Source organism: Panicum virgatum, chromosome 4N (genome assembly GCF_016808335.1).
Source record: "Panicum virgatum strain AP13 chromosome 4N, P.virgatum_v5, whole genome shotgun sequence".
Classification (NCBI taxonomy): domain Eukaryota; kingdom Viridiplantae; phylum Streptophyta; class Magnoliopsida; order Poales; family Poaceae; genus Panicum; species Panicum virgatum.
The window spans coordinates 40,487,091-40,508,154 of record NC_053148.1 but is presented as its reverse complement, the minus strand read 5'-3'; the positions used below and the strand labels follow the sequence as shown (position 1 = coordinate 40,508,154).

At 44.5% G+C, this 21,064-nt stretch overlaps 2 protein-coding genes across 3 annotated transcripts; one reads left to right on the top strand and one right to left on the bottom strand.

The window, feature by feature from the left end:
- Window positions 1-11,225: 11,225 nt before the first annotated feature.
- On the top strand, window positions 11,226-16,227 carry LOC120669705 (E3 ubiquitin-protein ligase RGLG2-like). 2 transcript variants are annotated; one of them, XM_039949530.1, is made up of 12 exons: window positions 11,226-11,652; window positions 12,269-12,534; window positions 12,858-12,942; window positions 13,120-13,260; window positions 13,361-13,474; window positions 14,018-14,115; window positions 14,260-14,339; window positions 14,457-14,562; window positions 14,647-14,774; window positions 14,884-15,115; window positions 15,527-15,583; window positions 15,675-16,227. In XM_039949530.1, exons 2-12 carry the CDS (start codon window positions 12,322-12,324, stop codon window positions 15,753-15,755), a joined length of 1,335 nt encoding a protein of 444 aa, XP_039805464.1. In that variant the 5' UTR covers window positions 11,226-11,652; window positions 12,269-12,321; the 3' UTR covers window positions 15,756-16,227. The 2 variants fall into 2 exon arrangements, with proteins under 2 accessions (XP_039805464.1, XP_039805465.1); XM_039949531.1 differs by having other exon boundaries at window positions 11,325-11,859.
- On the bottom strand, window positions 16,114-20,517 carry LOC120669706 (fructose-bisphosphate aldolase 5, cytosolic-like). The gene is made up of 3 exons (XM_039949532.1): window positions 20,205-20,517; window positions 19,061-19,746; window positions 16,114-16,745 (listed from the first exon to the last, which is right to left on the bottom strand). Exons 1-3 carry the CDS (start codon window positions 20,230-20,232, stop codon window positions 16,380-16,382), a joined length of 1,080 nt encoding a protein of 359 aa, XP_039805466.1. The 5' UTR covers window positions 20,233-20,517; the 3' UTR covers window positions 16,114-16,379.
- Window positions 20,518-21,064: the final 547 nt, after the last annotated feature.

The window sequence follows — 21,064 nt, the reverse complement described above, 5'->3', positions numbered from 1 at the left end:
AAAAGTACTAACATTTATTGGGAAACATCATCATATATATTAAAACTGAGCGTGATCAGTTGTGGCAACAGTCAGACCACACTGCACCCTTCTCCTTCTCACTTGTTCTCTCTTCTCGTCCTCACGCTGTCACGCACCTTGCCAAGAATAGAAAGAAAAATTCTCTTCTTGCTCTCCCACATCCCACCTCCAAATCTAAAAATCAGGTTATGCATATCAGACCAGCACGTTCTCCATCACAAAAGCTTTCCATTCTCTTACAGGACTGTCGCTGGTGTAGAGTATCGGAGGAGATCCAAGAAGGTTGGCCTTCATGGCCGCCTCAGCAAATTTCGCTGGCAAGCAGCAGCGACCCATGCCGGAGCAGCAGCGAGCCGCGATGCAGCAGCAAGCGCGTGGCAGCAACGAGTGCTGGAGCAGCGAGCCACGTAGCAAGCGCGCGGCCGCCGCGAATGCCAGAGCAGCCAGCACAGGCAAAGAAAAGCACGCGAGGGAGCGAGGCCGCGATGGCGCACAGGATCCACAGGGAAGAAGATAGAAACGAGTAGAGTCTTCCTAATGCTATTTTCAAGGTTTCTTCGCGTCTTGGTCCGTGCGACGATGCCGTGTCGTAGAGAAGAAATCGTTTCTTCGTTTTTCAATCTCTCTCCGTATAAACTCGGTTGCCACGTGAGCAATTTGCTTAGGTGTCACTGTATTTAAGATAGATAGAAACTATCATTAATGTTCCATTGAAACTGCCCTTAGAGGATGGGATCTTTTTCGGTCCAGGAGTTGGCCCGGCAATTATTTGTTTCCAAATTGAGGGCAAAAAAAACACGAAAAAAATAGCGAGGCTCGAACATGAGGTGAGGCTGCGTGTTTTTTTGTCTTTATACATAGCAGCATTCTCTCTGGTCCGAAAAAAATATAATTCTCGCTTTCTGAGGAGGCTCGAACGGAGGATGGATCCGATTTACATATAGGATGGACTAATAAGATCCACCTATCAGTAACACATAACAGATCAATCAAAAATTTGGATGAAAACCTTACTTGCATTAGAAATATAGATATAGATACATAGCAGTACTCCATTCCGAAAAGAATGCAGCTCTCGTTTTATGAGGAGTCAAACAATTCAAAATTTCATGAAATTTATATAAAATAATATTAACTCCTAGCTCAACATAACTCGGTCAATGATCAATCGTGGGTGATGCACCTTGCTTGTGCTGTCTTAGCTCCATCTAGATCTAAGGTTCAAATTATGGAATTTTCCAGATTTTTTATTATTTGTTCCATCATACACGCGTCAGACCGTACCCTATATTTTTTTCAGATGCAGCAGACTTATTATCAATGCTGTTTACGGCCTGACATTCAATTCCAATGGAGATTGCCGATGTGTTTGGCTTCTTAAATCGACTTGTCTATCTTTGCATATATAAATAAAACCGGTTTGTTCCTAACTTCCTATGCCATCTTCTAAATCTAATTGCTATGAATCTCGTTGCAAAAGCTATGGAGATTTAGTACCACACCCCAAAACCACAAGTGTTATTATTGTCAGCACATTTTATGAGTAATCAAAAATATTTGTTAGACGACTTGTAGAACAAGTGGTACTCTGCACTCAGTAGGGGGCGTGCCCCTCCTGTTCTCCTCAAAAAATCGGTACTCTGTACGTGAGATACCTAGATTGCCATCCTAAAAATCATGGTATTTGTGGTTGAACAAACAATATTTCAGTTTCTCCGTTATCTCTATCTCTATCTAGAAAATGTGGCTTATAGAAGGAAATTGATGATTAAATCATTCTTCTTGTCAAATCAATTGGCCGAAATACATTTGGCAACCTTAATTATCTTGCCTTGCATGACTAATTACAATTATTAAAGAAAAGAGCAGCAAGTAAAAAAAAGTTAAACTCATCTAATTAATAAGTAGATGACACTATTACTCTAGGGGAAAATAATTATTATAATTACATTTTTTTATGGGATGGAGGTAGCGTGCGATTTCTAAGAGGAACATGCAGCTAGTTAGTCCAAGAAGCGGACAAGTCCATCCTTTCCGAGGCGCCGCTTGCTTTCCTTTTCCTTGCAACCTTCCGGCCGGAGCACGGAAGAGTCCAAGTAATCGAACCGTTCGGGATCAAGGTCGTAGGGCTCCACCAGGTGGTCCGGCGCCGGGACGATCCCGAGCTTCGCCTGCCACGCATGGACTAGCGCCCAGTGCTCGTCCGCCACGGCGGCCATAATCCACTCCGCAAGCTCCCTGTCCTCGTCCTCGTCCGCCGTGGCGGCCACCCACTCCGCAAGCTCCCTGTCCTCGTCGTCGTCGTCCACGTCCGTCGCCACCGGCGGGATGCTCCGCAGCCGGTTGGCGGCGGCGGACGAGAGGCTCTCCGCCAGCATGTAGTCCTGCATCGCTTCGTCTGCTTGGCGGTCTGGCTCCGGCTCCGGCTCCGGCTCCTTCCGCTTGGTGCCAAGCTTGGGCGCTCCGCCCGGCGCAGCATCAGGTGCAGCCACGGGAGCTGCAAGGTGGCTGGCCATGGTTGCAATCTGACCGGAAAAATCTATTAATCTAATCTGGATGCAGCTCCCTCCTGCAGGCCTCCTACTGATTTATTAGATTATGGACTGGGATCAAAGGTACGCAGCCGTGGCGATCGAGCCCGACACGAGCACGGACCAACAACGATCTCCACGGACTCCGATCCGGCCCGGACTCACTCGCCGCCTATTAGCGCGAGGATGGCACGGTCATTGCGTGATGCGGTGATGCCATTGATGTGCCGCGCGTATTCGGAACCCACCTGGTGCGTCGCGCCTCGGCCTCGCCACGGCGGCATGGGACGCCAGCGGAGCGTCCCCGGTCACGTTCCCTGAAGCATACACGTAATCGCACATGTTTGACGGCGAGGGACAGGTCGGCTACGATCGGCTCCGTTCACATTTCTGCTCCCGACCGATGATGGTAAGCCAGAAATTTCGGTTCGCTCCGTTACGATCTTGCCCCGCGGGCCCGGTCCGGTCGATTCACCGAATCGCCGATGCCGAACTTGTTGCTGAAGGGTTGGCCACCCAGAGGGAGCCTCGACTTGCGACTTGCGACTTGCGAGTTGCCACCGTGAGAATTCCTCGACATGAGCGACCGGGCCACGCACGCGCAGGACACAGCTAGCACTAGCAGATGATTGAATAGCCAGGCCAAGAGGGCGCAGCCTTGTAAGTTGTAACCGGGCCGAAATTCCATTTGGGGCTCCTATACATCTTGTGGAAGGTGTATAAGTCATTCATCTTTAAAGCTCATTTGAGCCAATTAATTGCTGCAAATATATTCAACATTTCAACAAAATTATGTCAACATTTTTTATAAACATGTTTAACATTGAACTTCGAATTGTTGAAGCTGTAGAGATAAATGTTAGAATTGGAGTCACGCAATGTTGAAAAATACTAAAATTAAAAGTTGAATCCGGTGACCTGAACGCATTCTTCTCCGGCGCCGGCGCGTGGAGCAGGGCACCTCGCGGCGGCGGCGCGCGGCAACAGCGCAGCAGCAGGCCACGGCGCAGGAGCAGCAGGCTGCAGGGGCGGCAGCGCTGCCGCACAGGAGCAGCAGGCAGCCGCGATGCAGCAGCAGGCAGCAGTGCGCGGCGGTAGCAGACTGTAGCGGCCGCAGCACCGTGCCGCAGAGCAGGCAGCCATCCAGCAAGCAGGCCGGCTCGGTAGCAGCGACGCACACGTGACCAAGCAGGTGGCCGTGAGGAGGCAGCAGCTGCGACGTGGGGCGGCGGCGCAGCGGGTGAATTACGGGCAACGGCGGTGGCGGCGTGGGGGTGAGGAAGGAGGGAGAAGAAGATTAGGATTGAGAAGATCTAACCGACGAGATGTTTTGCATGATTCTCAAACACTGAAAGGTGGGGAAGAAAAAATCTTGTGGAAGATGTATAGAATTTCTGCAAGAGGGGGAAGGGGGTTGTCAAGTAAAGTAGGCCGATGTTGGGCCGTCTTGACATCAGCCGACAAATAAGCCCGCCAGCGGCGAGTGACAGCAATTTTCCAGAATTCCCCCAAAAAAGCAATTTTTTCAAAATTTCTATTCATCTTCCAGCAGATTTTTGCTTTGATATCTTCCAGTATTTGAGATTCATGCAAACAATTACAACCCTCAAATTTAATCCAAACCCTAGCTTCCTCTCTCCCAACCACTGCTGGTCGTCCCCGTGGCCATGCGCCGCCCCCATCCTGCCCCGCCACTACACAGATGTCCACGCGCTCCACGCGTAGCTGACCGCACGCAACGTCGCTCGCGCCCCTGAAAGCGATCGGACCGCGCTCTAGCCTAAAAGGGGGAGGGAGTGAATTAGGCAAACTAAAAACTTAGACCTATGGCTCTAACTATTTGCACAATAGTAAACTAAAATATGCTATCTAGATGTGCAACTATGATTGTTCTAGTGTGAAACCCCTATCCCAAAATAGTTTAGCAACCTATAATCTTTTCTATCAAGAAACTACTCTATGAAAATAAAGGCACACAAATTGATAGTATGAAATGCGGAAGCTTAAAGAGAGGAATAGGAGAAAGCAAACTGTTGACGCGGGTGTTTATCCCGTGGTTCGGTTAACCACAAAGGCACACCTACATCCACGTTGTTGTAGCACTCACTAAGAATATTGCTACTCGGCCACCAAGTCACTTCCGTGCACACAATCACGGTCACCTTGGCCCCGAGTTCCACTAAGGAGCTTCTCCACAAAGGATGGGGGTCTCCACGTCCCCCGCATAATATTGTCGTCGCCGCTCCACACCATGTCGGAGGGTCGATGACGTGCCGGCGAGCCTTCAAAGCTCCAAGGTGCCGGCGCACCAAAATCTTCTTTTGGTTCACTCAAAAATCACAGCACAAAGGCTCAAAGCCTTGCAATCTCACTCACTAAGAGCTAATTCTTTACACAACACTCTCAAAGTGTGCTAAGGACTAAGGATATGAGTGCTAAGCTCTTGGATGGCTTGGAGATGTTCTTGGTGTGTTTGTGACTTCCTTGAACTCCAGCAATCTTCAAATGGCCGGGGGATGGCATATATATAGGCCACCAAGTGGAGAGAGCCGTTGGCCACTTTTATGTGTGGCGTCGAATAGACCGACGGGTAGGCACCGGATCATCCGGTCACTCTGTGCCTTGAGATAGCCGTTGGGACTTCTAACACGTGACGCAGAAGGCACCGGATGAACCGGTGATGTGGCGTCGGTTCATCCGGTGGGGCGTCGGATCTTCTGGTGCTGAAGGGATCTTCAGCTGCTGCTGACGTCATTACACCGACGCTTGCTCCGGTGCTGCTTCGGATTATTCGGTGTAGTAGACTTCGCTCCCACGCCTTTGACATGCTCTCTCATGTATACTCCGGTCAATGCTCCGACGCCTTAGTTTTGGCAGCGTCGGATCATCCGGTCCCACTTAGTTTTCTCCCACATAGTCTGGCACACGGATAGAATTGCTCCGACGCCCTTGCGTCGGTTTATCCGGTGCCAGCCGGATACTCCGGTGCCTATGCACCGGTTCATCCGGTCCCACAGTCTTTTGCAGAACTCGTCCATTTCTTCATTTCTTCGAGTTCTTTCCTCGTGTTTTGTTTTGCTTGGCCTTTTTGCTTTATCCCTAGGATCTATTAATGTTTACTTGACAAACACATTAGTCCCATTGATTACGTTGTTACTCAATCACCAAAATCACAAAATAATGGCTTAATGAGGCTATTTTTCTTACAATCTCCCCCTTTTTAGTGATTGATGACAACACAATCAAAGAAGTATAAATTTGCAAAAATTGACAAATTGATACCAATTGAAAACAATTTGAAAACCATTTACACTTACTTGGATGCTTACCATCATCCAATGATGACTTGGTCTCCCCCTAAATCCATTATCCCCTTTTGTTTCTTTCTTTTTTTTCTTCTTTTCTTCCTTTTTGGAATCAAAGTTGCTCCTCCTTTGGGTGATACTCATTTACTCCTTGCTTTGATCCAAAATTCTCCCCCTTTGGAATCAAATCACCTAAAAAGGCTTGGCAAACCAAAATAGCTCAAAGGAAAAAGTTAGTAGCCTAAGGAGTTAGTTACATGAATCATGATCCAATTTATATGATATCAATGAAAATACCAATTGAGTGATTACTAAAGTGGATCACAAAATTACGAAACTAGCACGGAGGTAACCCTAAAATAACAAAAAATTGACAAGAATACCAATTGAAGGGGTTATAGACAATGCATACCTCCGAGTGATGTAGTTATCTTGCATGTACCAATTTGAAAGTGACTTGTGTCAAATGAAACCAATTGAAGTTGGAAACCAATTGAAAGTCTTTGAGGTCATAAACACTTGGTACACCAAGGTGAACAAAAACATGAGCTCATAGTCTATGAATTTAGATATGGAAGTTTAGTTTAATAGGTCATGGCTCAATATGAGACTACAAAGGATAAGCTTGAAAGTATGTTAGTCTCAAATTACAAACCATAGGATGACTCCCCCTAAATATGTGCATTTAGTATTTGAATCACTAATCAAATATATGCACATTGTTTATGACAACAATGGAAAGTTTACCCTATAGCTTGTGTTCATGGTACAAAAAGAAATACATACCTTATGAAGTCCATGTACCATGAGATGTAACATTGTGTAACTTTCTACACATTTATCAAACCATGTAGGTTGCTCATTGATTAGAGTCATGACACAAGCAACCCACCATATATAACACTAGGTGATGCAAATGCAAACAACCTAGCAACAGTAATGAAGCTATATGATGCTTGAATTGAAATCTAACTATCATTACCTTATGGGAGACTTGGGCAATAAATATCCAAAATGCGAGCTTGGCTTCTTTAGCTTGAGACCATCATCTTTTAGGTAGCCAAGCCTCCAAATACCCCGTAGCCATTCTTAGGCTTCAAGTCTCCTTTGGAACCCACACTATTTGAGACCCCTTCATATTGGTGATGACATCCTTGGGCATCCAAATGGAGTGATTCCAACTCCTTTCTTGCTTCCCAATCTTATGAGCAATTACCTTGCCATTTGTCTTCTTTTTTATCACATAGGTGGTGCTACAGCTCTTGTTCCTCCGGTTGGGCTTGGTGTAGATAAGAGAACTCTTGATTGTAAGTTTCTTCTTATTCTTCTCATCCGAAAGCTTCTTCTTTGGTTGAGGGCACATGTTGGACTTGTGGCCTTTTTTATGACACTTTGAGCAAGTCACGGTGGACCCCTTCTCAAGCTTCTTCACCATCTTTTCACGGTTATCTTGAGAAGGTTGGACATTGCTCTCTAGGTCCTTTCCTTTTAATCTAGCCAAGTCCTTCATGAGTCTTTGTACTTCTTGCTTGAGTTCATCATTCTCTTTGGCAATGAGATCATCATATGATTCTACAACAATATCCTCAAAGTATTTCTCATTGCAAGGGTTAGGTTTATCAAAGCAAAAGGTTGAAGCATTATTAGTGTCGTTAATGCTCTCAATTTTCAACTTGAGCTCTTCATGCTCTTCGCTAAGCAATTTGAATTTGTATAACAAATTTTCATAATTTATAGTGAAAATAGCATTAAAATCATTAAGAGCATTAAGATTTTCAATTTCAGTTAATTGCTTCTTTATGACTTTTTGGTGCTCATGAACTAATTCAAGAAGTTCTTCATATGAAGGAGCATCGGAGTCATCGTCACTTACATCGCTATCCATACCTTTGCATTTGATTCTTCATTTGAGTTTGCATTTGATTCTTCACCACTACTAACCCATTCACCAAAGATGGCAAATGACTCATGCTTGGGCTTCTTCTCCTTTTCTTTCTTCTTCTTGAATCTCCTCTCAACCTTCATTTGTTGGTGATAATGTCCATCTTTGAAGAAGACCATATACCCCATTGAATTGATTTCTTGCAAATATTTGTTTATCTTTTTGACTTGCATGTAGAGGTTGGGGTGCATTGACTCTTTTTCATCATTAGAGGAGTTTTGGTTTGCCTCCTCTTCTTTCTCTTCACTTGAGCTACCCTTAATGACCATCTTCTTCAACTTCTTGACTTGCTTGCATGCAAGTGCGCTATGTGTTGGTGAAGAAGGTGGCTTTCTTGACTTGATATCATGGCGTAACTCATGGTTGATCACCTTGGTGAGGACTTGATTTGGTGTCAAGGTGTTGATTTAATTCTCATAAAGGATTGTGATCACCAAATCATACTCCGGCCTTCGTAGTGAATGAAGGATCTTGCGAATGAACTTCAAATCATCAATTTTCTTCACATCTAAAGAATTAATCTCATTCACAAGAATATTCAACCGTGAGTATACAGTTTCGGCATTTTCATGATCAAGTTGCTTAAAACTATGAAGTTTATCAATGAGGACATGATATTTTTTATTTGCAACATCTTTAGTTCCTTCATGGTTCTCACTAATAGTTTTCCAAAGTTCCTTAGCATTTTTACAATCAAAAACACGGTTGAACACATTATCACCAAGAGAGTTTAAAATATCACATTTGGCTATAGCATCATGTTGCTTCTCTTGTTGACTATTGCCATTCATTCCCTCACTAGTTACCCTCCAAATATTTAGACCCTTTGCTTGGAGGTGAGCTTCCATTAAAACTTTCCAACATTGGAAGCCCGTGCCATCGAAACGTGGAGGAGATCCTAAAGAATACATCCCTTCCCCTAAAGGAGCTAACTCACTAGGCGGTGAAGCCTAACCGATCAAGTGAGCCGGTAAACACAAATTTCCAATAGAATTGGCTTCCTTTGTGAGAGGTGTGAGCCTCGGCTCTTATACCAATTGAAAGTCCTTGGATTGGAGAACACTTGGTTTAGCACTAGCACACTTGGTTTAGCCTATGCACCGGTTCATCCGGTCCCATAGTTTTTTGCAGAACTCGTCCATTTCTTTATTTTTTTGAGTTATTTCCTCGTGTTTTGCTTTGCTTGGCCTTTTTGCTTCATCTCTAGGATCTATTAATGTTTACTTGACAAACACATTAGTCTCATTGATTGTGTTGTTACTCAATCACCAAAATCACAAAACAATGGCTTAATGAGACCATTTTCCTTACAGCCCCGCGCCGCTGCCTCGCCGGATCGCCTTCAACATTTTAAATTCAACATGTCAATATTTCACGCTTCCAATTTCAACATTTCGTCTATACAATTTCAATATTTTGATGTGGAATCTATTTAATAAGAATATTAAATTAATCATATTAAAATATTGAATATGTTTGCAGAAGTTCACACATGATAATTGGATTAAGATGGACTTTAAAGATAGCTTATCTATCTTCCATAAGATACATAGAAAGTTCTGCAATTTTCCTCTTTTTTGCGAAAGTGATAGCAATTTTTCTTCTTTTAGAAATTTTCTTCTCGAAGAATAAATTCTGAGCGGTTTGGGTCTTGCCCTCGTGCTGTAGTGGGTGACACTCTCCACTTAACACGCTACGTGGGCTTTCAAGTGTCAACAGGTGGCTCAATGAAGACGACCTGGTCATAACAGGTAAGCTTAAAACAAACTTTAAAACAATTGACAATTGTACGCTAGATATTTGTCGAGAGAGAGAAGAGAGAAGCAAACTCTCAACCACCCAAACCTTGTTTCGTAGCCACCTCATCACATTGCGCACAAAATGAAATGATCACCCGATGGCTTGACGTCGTACATACACGTTAACTTATGACACAAGCAATGTACCAAACATGTGCTATTCGTAACCTCAGCTATTTGGTTCACTAATTTTTATCCAACTATGAAAATTTGCCTTAGAATAAAAATGATTACTAAAATATGGCAATTCTAAATTAGGAGTTTATTAAGCATATGTTTGAAGCCTAAAATATATTGCTTTGTAGCCAAGCCAAAATGAAATACTTTTCTAAAAAAGAAGACATGATAAAATATTACTTCCTCTGTTCCAAATTATAAGTCATTTTAGTTTTACTCTTATTCAAACTTCTTCACTCTGATCCAATTTATCGGAAAAAAACAAAAAAAAAATTACGAGTTTCATTAGATATACCATATAATATATATTTATAATGCATTTATTTGACAATATAGATGTTAATACATTTTTTATAAAAATAATCAAAGTTAAATAAGTTTGGTTTAGACGGAAGGGGTACGTTGATATTGACATGTTGTACATTGATGTGATAAATTATTATGCTGTACTCCTACATTACATTAGTTTAGTCAGACCTCCATTGGATCAAGATGCTAATGGCTGAAGTGCTAAACTTTAATACTAGCATATTTAATTAAGAGGGGTAATGAATGGTTAAACTTAGCCAAGATCTAGAAAATATCTAAACACTTTAGCTGCGAGAAAGGAACTAATGGATGCTAATAGAAACCGATCACTTAGGGAAAGATTAAAATACCCTCAACTTCATCTCTTTCACCATTCGTTCCAAGCTACTCCCTTCTTCTCAAATTATTAGTCGTTTTGACTTTTTTTAGATACATAAATTTTGCTATGCATCTAGATATATAATTATATTTAGATACATAACAGAAATTATACACCTAGGAAAGCTGATAAAATGACTAACTATTTGATATGGAGGGAATAAATAAATAGCTTTCACTCATCCAGCTAAATTTTAGCCATGACTCCTCCAAACATCCCCTATGCTAGAAATTTATCAGAATAGTTGCACTAAACTTTTCCTACAGACGATCTAAACATAACCTTTTAAAAAAACAAACCTCCTTAGTTTCGAAGATTCAGGCCTTGTTTAGATGCGAAAATGTTTGGGTGTAAAGTACTTAGTACTTTCGTCTGTATTTGGTAATTATTGTCCCGTCAAGAGTTAACTAAGCTCAAAAGATTCGTCTCGCAAATTATAGTCAAATTATGTAATTAATTATTTTATTTAGTTATATTTAATATTTCATACATGCATTCAAAGATTCGATGTGACGGAAAATCTTATAAAGTTTTGAAATTTTAAGTGCATCTAAACCAGGCCTCATTTAGCCTTGTAAAGCACTTGCAACGATCGAAATTTTATTGGTAAAGAAAAGCCGTCAAGAATAAAGTGGAACCTGGCGTCCCGTGTAGCCGTACGTGCGTGCACGTAACCTTGATACGCTACGCTCGCCACTGACTTTTTCTCCGACGAGTGGATAATCATACAGCACTCAGCGCTCACCACCGAACGCCTCTCCTTCTGGGCGACGATGACCGCGACAAGTAGCCTTCTTTTCAATCCCAGCAATCACCGTCGTCCCCTCCCCGGCTCCGAAGCTTCCTCCGTCGTTTTCCCCGACGGGTCGTTTTCCCCGACGGGCGAGGCCGGGCGCGGGAGCGCGCGGGGGTCAGAGACCCCGGCGGACAAGAAACCTCCCTCCCCGCCTACGCTGCCGCTGCCACATCATCGCATTGCATTGCCGCCGGGTGGAGCAATAAGCAATTGACTTGACTTCCCCCCTCCACTGCACAGCGGGGTCTCCCCTCCGGTTATTATTGTAACCGAGTGCGCTGCGCTGCATCCGGTGGGCGGCCCGACTCACTCCCGTCGTCGTCTTCCTCGTCCTCGCCCTCGTCGCGGAGCGGAGGCGCGCGTTCTTGGACGCCACCGGGGCACGGGCGTGAGGTGAGTGAGCCCCACGTGGGTTGCTGATTCGGTGGTCGGATTCCGTGCGGTGGTGTATCTGCTCTGGTTTTCTTGGCCCGGTCTCGATTTCTCGCACCGGCTAGTCCGTCTCATCTGCCCAATTCCCCTCCCCACTTCTCCTATCCTCTTGGTGAGGACGCCGAATTCTCGGTTGGCTTAGGAGGTGTCTGGATCAAATCGTGTCAGGTGAGTTTGTCCAGTGTTCGTCCCCGAGTATCTGAGGTTTGCGCTTTAATCTAAAAAAACTGAGGTCTGTGCAATGCCGAATTCTAGTTTCGTTAGCGGCCTTCGATATGGTCGATGCTTGTAGTTGACCCGGCGCATGTTTGGTCGATTTTAGCCAGGGAAAATTCGAAAAAGAAAAATAGTGGCCATGGAAAGGAGATGGGGGGACGATGTTGTGGATGTTGTAGGGTTATAGGAATTAGGAAATATGCCTATTATTGGCAGTGGGGAATCCCAACCTTGAATTAGGCATCCTTCAAAAGGTCCCACTATAACTTCTTGAGACATGTCATAAAAGGCTATGCTTTATTCCAGTTAGTTAGTACTTATTAGTGTGTGAATGTAGTGATGTTTTTCTTCCATGTACCAGGAAGCTCATCTGGGTGTTGGGGTCATCCGGAGCCCGGAGGTGCAGGCTGAACAATGGGGCAAAAGGACTCCAAGCCTTCCTATAGCTACTCTTATGATCACGGCAATACTTCGTCGGGGTATACTTCCAGGTATGCTGGAAATCCATCATCCAGTTATAGCGCGAGGTACGCGCCTTCTTCGGAGAACAATGTGCAGCCAGAAACACACGCCAGGTTGCAGAGGAAGTATTCCAGGATTGGTGATGACTACCGCTCTTTGAGTCAGGTATGTCTTCATGGCATGGCCTGCATTGCTGTTTCTGATTTGTGGTTTCCACTAGGTTCTTAAAATGGTGTTATTCTTCTTTTTGTTAAATCATCCTTGGTGAACTTTGGAAGAAACTAATTCGATAGGATTGCTTTCTCAAAAGGATTCCAACAGGAGCTGTATTTTTGCATTCTCTTCACTAGTGTCTTGTCATGAAATCAGTTGTCACTATATCAAATTCATATCTTGCTTCAGTTCCTAAGGGGCCATAGTCACATTGTGCATGTACTAGAGTCTTGCACAATATTCGTCTTTCAGTTATGGTTCTGTTACTTGTACAGGTGACTGAAGCTTTGGCACAAGCAGGCCTTGAATCTTCAAATCTTATTGTAGGCATTGATTTTACAAAGAGCAATGAATGGACAGGTTAATAGATGATCTTCCCCCTTTTGACTTTGGACGCATACTTGTGCTTCGTTACATTTGTTCTGTGTTGTACTGGTGCTCATTACACACTAAGCTACCATACTATTTTTCTTTTGAAACAAGAGCTACCAGACTATTTCTTGATTCCCTGGTTTTAGGAGAAGTTTTTTATGTTAGGTAAAATGTCCTTCAATCGCCGCTGCCTGCATGATATTGGAAGCACTCCAAACCCATATGAACAAGCCATATCTATTATTGGAAGGACACTTTCAGCTTTTGATGAAGATAATTTGATTCCCTGCTTTGGATTTGGTGATGGTAATTATTAACTCCTTTTTCTGTTGACCGCTTGATGGATTTTTCAATTACATGTCTAAACCACAGTGTTGATCTAGAGCTTCTGTTCTCTGATGAGCAGCATCAACTCATGATCAGGAGGTATTCAGCTTTTACCCAGAGAACCGTCCATGCAACGGTTTTGAAGAGGTGCTAGAAAGATACAGAGAAATTGTTCCAACTCTTCGATTAGCTGGTTCGTTCAGTAAAGATTTAATGTATACATTTTCTTTCTTTCTTTTGTTCTGAAGAAAGTAGTTCTTTCTTTCATAAAGGAGAAAAACTAAGTAGAATTTGCTATTTCACATCATTTTATAACTAGCTGTTTATTAAATGGTACTTCATCCATCCCAAATTATAGGTCGTTTTGGCTTGTCTAGATATGTAAGTTTTTCTATGGATCTTGATATACGCTATGGCTAGATGCATAGTAAAAGTTGTGTCTCTAGAATAAGCCAAAACAATCTATAATTTGGAACGGAGGGTGTACTTAAATAGGAACTGAGTCTAGATCAGTTGGATGAGGGTGTGGATGTATGCCCAGACCACCCAAATTTAGTCCTTGTCAAGGCAAATTTGGGTGACTATTTGGTTAGTTCTTCTTAATACAAAGCCGCCTATTTCCTCCTAGGTTGATCTAGCTTTTTTTTTAATAGTACTAAAGCATGGAAACTAAGATTTTAGTAGTTTATCAGGGAAAGAAGTGCATAATAAAATATTCATAGTTATTTTCTAACAGGGCCAACATCTTTCGCTCCGATAATTGAGACAGCAGTTGGAATTGTTGACAGCACTGGTGGCCAATACCATGTTCTTCTGATAATTGCTGATGGACAGGTTGGCGAACATATTATCAAATTTTTGCCTTTGTTTAAGTCACCTGTTCTTTCTGAACATTAAATGTTTGTTAGCAAAGCTTTTCTCTAGTAGAGCTTTTGTTTGTGTACACTTTTTTCACATGGATAAAACTTCTGGTTATAGGTAACCCGAAGTGTTGATACACAATATGGACAACTAAGTCCGCAGGAGCGAGATACAATTGACGCAATAGTAAAAGCAAGGTACTCTATCTGACAGAGGTTTTCGAAGTAAATAAGTAATACCTTCATGTTTTGCTGAATCTAATGTTTCAATAAAGTAAACACAGAATAATCTCTCTCCTTCAAAAAATATTCCAGCCAGTTCCCTCTGTCAATTGTTCTTGTCGGGGTTGGTGATGGACCATGGGATATGATGCACCAGTTTGATGACAATATACCTGCTCGCTCATTTGACAATTTCCAGGTGATTGTCCTACAGATTATGTCTAGTATTCAACTGAATAATCTGGTTCGAAATAACATAGGTATGGAAGTTTATTTTATGCAGTTTGTGAATTTCACGGAGATTATGTCAAAGAGCATAGCTGCTGAGAGAAAGGAGGCAGAGTTTGCATTGTCAGCACTGATGGAAATTCCTGAACAGTACAAAGCAACACTTGATCTTCAACTCTTAGGGTATCTACTATGATTAATAATGCTATTCTGGGTCAGTTAGAACTACAACTTGAGCTTTGAGAAATGATGTGCCAATTGACCACTTTCTTAATTTTTTCTACTATTTCAGACGCCGACACAGAATAACTCCAAGAGTTGCTCTGCCGCCACCAACAAGGAATGCTTATTCGCGGTCAACTAGCTTCAGTCAGCAATCTGGTGTTTATTCACGATCTAGTAGCTTTGACCAACAAACAAGTGGCTTTCAGCAACGTTCTGAGAGCTCCAAACCGCAGCAGCAGCCTGCCGCCACAAGGAGACCTGACACTTATGCAGCAGAAAGTGCTTTAGAGGACAGATTGGTACGTATATCTTTCTTATTTTCACCATGCCCGGTCATTTCATGCCCAAATCCAAAGTTAAACTGAATCACTGGAAATTTGATTTTACCAGTGCATTCACATGTTATTAGGCTTATTGATATTCAACCCTTGCATTTTGTTTCTTTAACTTCCCTTATAAACCTAGACTGATTTGACTATTTCTCAGTTTCACTTGTACCTTCTTATGTTCCATTTGATCTGGAAACCATAGTAGTCAAGCTTTGCTGTTGTACTTGGACACATATATTTGCATCTTGTGGTCATATTGATGACTTTCAAATCCTGGAGCAAAGGGTATTCCATGTTTGGGTTTCTATCTGCTGACGAAATATGTGCTAAAACTATTCTCTCTGCCCTACAAACTAAGAGCTTGACACTTATTACCTGCAGCTGTGCCCCATTTGCATGTATAAATCGAAGGACCTTGCATTTGGCTGTGGACATCAGGTGCGGGAAACTTTTAGCTGACTGGACTCAACGTTTTCGCTGCACAATTCCTGTTCTGCATTCTAGGCTGCTAACATACATGTGTTTGCAGACTTGCTATGAATGCGGGAAAATTTTGGAGCGCTGCCCTCTATGCCAGCAGAAAATAACTACAAGGATCAGGCTGTACTGATCGGAAGCCTATGGAATGGCACATATTGGAAGAGACTACCGCGCAAAATTGTTCAGAACCAGAGTGCTTCATCAGATTGTAATTGGTGTGTTAGTCTTTCTGCATAATAAGAAGGCTTAATGTAGATAGTGGTGATGTCACTGCCCCAGTAGTGCACAATATGTAGTTTAGCTACAGTGTTTACTGTAGAAAAGATCGCAGCACCAAATAATGTACATGTTTTCAACCCTTTCTTTCCCTTCACATCTCTTAGTAAATAAGTTGGAACACCTGAAAATTTCTGGATTAGATATGAATCTTGTGAAGCAAATATAGTGTCGTTTCTGAGCTCTGAAATATGCTGTATGCAAAGACCCCATGAATCAAAGCTTCAGTAACATCCATGTATTACACCTGTATCTTCAGTAATACTAGTATCAGTGTACATGCAAACTGCAAACAAATCAACATTTTGGGACGGTGTTTTGGTTAACTAGATGCTGGAGGGAAGAGACAGTTTAGTACACAACACAACTAGACAAGTGAAGCACATATATCCGCACGAATCTTGACATGGTCCAAACGCTGCCACGTGGACCACAAGGATTATTGGGTCCCAGGCCGAGGCCACCGGCGTGGCAGCGGCTAGTACTTGTACCCCTTGACGTACAAGCTCTCGGAGGCGGCGGCGTCCCCGGCGCCGGAGCCGGCGTACTTGCCGAGCGTGGCCTCGGAGTTGGCCTTGCACCGAGCGACGAAGGCGGCCTGCGCGGCGGCGACGTTCTCCTTCTTGCCGAGCCACTTCTTGAGGGTGCTCTGCTGCAGCGCGCGGCCGAAGGAGAAGGAGAGCGACCAGGGCTTGAGCACCTCCAGCTTGTTCATGGCGTTCAGGTTCTGCGTCGCCTCCTCCTCGCTCTGCCCGCCCGACAGGAACACCACCCCGGGCACCGCCGGCGGCACCGTGCGCCGCAGCGCCGCCACCGTGTACTCCGCGATCACCTCCGCGCCAACCTGTGTACAAGTTGCAAGTGGCACCCATGAGAAATGAGCCTGGTACATAGTTTTGCTAAGCTGGTCACAAAAATGATGGCAAACAGACTTGCTCCGCTTCTTGACAGCATGGTGGCTTCTAATCAAAGTGCTTTCATTAGAGGTCGATGTATCCATGACAACTTTATGCTTGTGCAACAAACCATCAAGGTACTACACCGCCGCAAAGTTGCAAGTCTTTTCCTGAAATTGGATATCTCTAAAGCCTTTGATTTAGTTGCTTGGACGTTTTTGTTGGAAATTCTTTCACTTGGGTTTTGGGCCTTCTTGGTGTACACTCATTGCCAATCTCCTTAAGTCTGCCTCCACCCAGATTATTCTAAATGGCGAGCCAGGGGATTACATCTATCATCAGCGTGGTCTCAGGCAGGGAGATCCTCTTTCTCCCATGCTATTTATATTGGTCATGGATGTTTTGAACAGCTTATTTTCTCAGGCAAACAGGGAAGGCCTGCTGAGACCTCTTCATTCCACGGGACAAAGACTATCTCTCTATGCAGATGATGTGGCTCTTTTTATTCGCCCAGAGGAAGCAGATCTTCAGCTTACAAAATCCCTACTGCAGATTTTTGGTGAAGCTTCAGGTCTACACACCAATCTCCACAAGAGTAGTGTGATCCCCATCCAATGTGATAATAATATTGCTGAAGTGGTAAATGATACCTTGCAATGCACTACTGTAGCTTTCCCTTCCACTTATTTAGGACTGCCCATTTCGGACAGAAAACTAAGAAAATGTGATCTGATGGCATGGATTGAGAAAATTGGCAACAAACTGCCAGGATGGAAGGCTTCACTCATTAGTCTATCTGGTCGCGCTGTCCTGGTACATTTTGTTCTCACAGCAATCCCAATCTACTTGCTGGTAGCGCTGAAAGTTCCTAAGTGGTTCATCAAGGCTATTGACAAAATAAGGAGTTTTTTATGGAAAGGGAGAAAAAATGTCAATGGTGGCTGCTGTTTAGTAGCTTGGGAAAAGGTCATGCGACCATTTGAGCTAGGAGGTCTCGGTATCCACAACCTCGAGGTCATGGGATGGGCATTACAAATGAGGTGGCTTTGGATTGAAAAAACAAAACAAGATCGTCCTTGGGCCGGCCTGGAAATCCCGGTCCACTTGAATGCTTCTGCTTTGTTTGCTATTTCAGTCGTCACCATTGTTGGCAATGGTGAGAACACCTTATTCTGGTCTGACCGCTGGCTGCATGGACAGAAATTAGAAAATTTGGCACCCAATGTTCTCAAATGTGTCCCCCCAAAAGTGAGAAGAACAAGGACTGTGGCAGAAGCCCTCCATGAGCTAACTTGGGTATCTGACATAAAAGGGCCTCTTGGTTGGCATGGGCTTGCTGAGTACTTGCAGCTCTGGGATTTAATTTCGGGCTTTGCACTTAATGCCATGGAAGATGCTCACCACTGGAAGCTTGATTCTTCAGGTTCTTTCTCCACTAAATCGGCCTACCGTGACTTCTTTTTTGGGTCCACTACGTTTGAACCTTGGAGGCGATTGTGGAAGTCTTGGGCTCCAGGAAAATGCAAAACTTTTGTTTGGTTAGCAATCCGGAACCGTTGTTGGACAGCTGACTGGTTGCAAAAAAGAGGACTCCCTCACCCGGACCGCTGTCCCCTCTGCGACCAAGAAGACGAAACTGTACAACACATCCTCACAACCTGTGTTTTCGCTAGACAATTCTGGTTCGCTGTCTTAGTGCCCCTGAATCTGGTCGCTTTGGTCCCCAACCGAAGGACGGTCTCTATGGCGGACTGGTGGTTGAAAGCTTGGAGGAAAGTACCAAAACAGCACAAAAAAGGTTTCAATTCACTGGTTATGTTGGGGGCTTGGATCCTTTGGAAACACCGCAATGCTTGTGTCTTTGATGGATCAGCTCCTTGCCTACAAGTTGCCCTGCAAGCTTATAGGGATGAATTTCACCTTTGGCAAGTTGCAGGTGCTAAGGGGCTTAGGGCCCTCGGCGTTGACCGGGTGGATTAGCTGTACCATTAGGGTGTTGTGGTCAGGTCCTTCTACCTATTTGTTTATGTAATAGTCTCTTTTTTTGTGTGTTTTTCTACCATCACCCACTCTGGCCCAAGGTGTGTGATTGGTTATTGTAATTGGCCATTTCTCTCTTCTTAATACAAAGATACGCAGCTCTCCTGCGTGTTCAAGAAAAAAAAAGAAATGAGAGAAATCTTGCACGGTGTACGGATTGGTGCATTCATGGAGAAGAAAAAGAAAAAGATTGCAAGAAGGATCGGAGCAGGATGGCACGTGCCTTGGGGCTGTCGGAGCCAGGGGTGACCATGTTGGTCTTGAGGAGCGTGCCCTCGAGGAGGACCTTATGGTCGCTGAGCGACTTGTAGACGGCGGCGAGGACGCGCTCGGTGGCGGCGGCGCAGGTCTTGATGTCGTGCCCGCCGTCGGTGAGGATCTCGGGCTCGACGATGGGGACGAGCCCGTTCTCCTGGCAGAGCAGCGCGTACCGCGCGAGCCCCTCGGCGTTCTGCCTGACGGCGAGCTCGGACGGCTCCCCGGCGGCGCCGACCTTGAGCACGGCGCGCCACTTGGCGAAGCGCGCGCCGGCCTCGTAGTACTTGGCGCAGCGCGCGCCCAGGGAGTCGTGCCCCTGGGTGGTGGTCTCGCCGTTGGTGCCCGCAATCTCGACGGTGCCCTTGTCCACCTTGATCCCCGGGACCACGCCGCCGGCGACGAGCAGGTCCACGAACGGCGTCCCGTCGGAGGTCTTCTGGTACAGGGTCTCCTCGAAGAGGATGACCCCGGAGAGGTAGTCGAACGCGCCGGGCGCCGTGAAGAGCAGCTCGCGGAGCGCCTGCCGGTTGGGCTCCACGTTCTCGAGGTTGATGCTGGCGAGGCGCTTCCCGATGGTGCCCGTCGACTCGTCGGAGGCCAGGATGCCCTTGCCCGGCGTCGCCAGGCACTTGGCGGTCTTGATCAGCTCATCTGCAGACAGCAGACGCGTGGCGTAGGCACAAGAACGGTGTGTATTACGCATACCACTAATTACTCGATTGTCTATTAGAGTTTCTTTTTGGAAATCAATGTTTACTTGACTATAAACCAGCTATGTCAAAGATGGAAATGGAACTTTTTTTTCAACTTAAAATTTTAAAACACAAGAGTTCGACATGAATTTCGGTAAACGTGACTTTCTAAGAGACAAACAGCTCAATTTTGTTAAAATACCCAAGTGTAGCGCGCCCACTACACTACATGGTACATACTGCTTAGCAAATTTGAAATTACTTTGGGATTGCTCTACTAGCTAGAACTGCACCCAAAAAATATTTTTAAGAAAAATAAATACTGAAAAGTGTGATGCAGATGTACATCAACAACTTGCAGCTTTGCAAGGGCATGAAAAAGTAGAATCAGAATCTCAGATACGGAGCAACAAGAACCTGCGTTTTTTCCCACAAAAGCAGACATGGTGGCCCTGTCAGGTAGAACTGTAGAAGAGGCCTTGTGCGAGGACTGAGGAGGGTCAAGGGAAGGGAGCAGGAACAAAATCCAAACGTGAGCGTTTTCAGTGGCTGCCCTTTATAAACCATCCCCAGGACACCCATCCAAACGAGAGGGTACACGTACACAAAATACCCACAACGATTCAGAGATTCATAACCGCATGGGCCCTTAGACACCCATCACCCGTTTCCGGATAGGAGAGCCACACTGCGCCACCCAAATTTCTGACGGCCAAACCAAATTATAGTTCCACTAAAAAAATCTAAGGGATCACAATTCCCTTTTAACAGAAACGATGAAAGAAACCAGAGAGAGAGAGAGAACTAAACAAGTGGTGGCCATGTGGACTTTATCCCTGCAGGGTGAACGTAGGGTTGAGAACAGCTGATAGTAGTCTGAGCTGAAAGGAAGGTATGAGAACATGAAGCATACATGTATTCGCTTCCTCTGCCATGAGCACAAATTGTGGCCCAGTTTTTTTTTAAGAAAAAAAAACATTGTGGCCCAGTTTGAGATACTTTGTACAATGTGATCTCGGTCTAAATTCGTTCTATTTCGAAAAAATCTTAGTCTAAATTGATGCAACCAAACTCTATGCAGGCAACCTGAGTTCTTCATTTCTACCTTATAAGCGTTGGGCCCAACATCGTTCCTCAAAATCAAGTTACTGTATAACCCATGTTTTCAAGTCGTCCGATTAATCGCGATTAATCGCGATTAATCGCCCAGGTCGGTTCTCCAAGTCCGACCAGCACCACCGACCCGACCAGAGCGACCAGAAACCTGGTCGTCCGAT

Bases quoted from the DNA above. Each gene is read 5' to 3' on its own strand.
- LOC120669705 (XM_039949530.1), top strand. From the start codon at position 12,322: ATGGGGCAAAAGGACTCCAAGCCTTCCTATAGCTACTCTTATGATCAC. The intron at 12,535-12,857 runs GTATGTCTTCAT...TTACTTGTACAG, and splicing joins ACTACCGCTCTTTGAGTCAG to GTGACTGAAGCTTTGGCACA. The intron at 13,261-13,360 runs GTAATTATTAAC...TCTGATGAGCAG, and splicing joins CTGCTTTGGATTTGGTGATG to CATCAACTCATGATCAGGAG.
- LOC120669706 (XM_039949532.1), bottom strand. From the start codon at position 20,232: ATGTCTGCTTTTGTGGGAAAAAACGCAG. The intron at 19,747-20,204 runs GTTCTTGTTGCT...TGCTGTCTGCAG, and splicing joins TTTTGTGGGAAAAAACGCAG to ATGAGCTGATCAAGACCGCC. The intron at 16,746-19,060 runs GCACGTGCCATC...ACTTGTACACAG, and splicing joins CTGGCTCCGACAGCCCCAAG to GTTGGCGCGGAGGTGATCGC.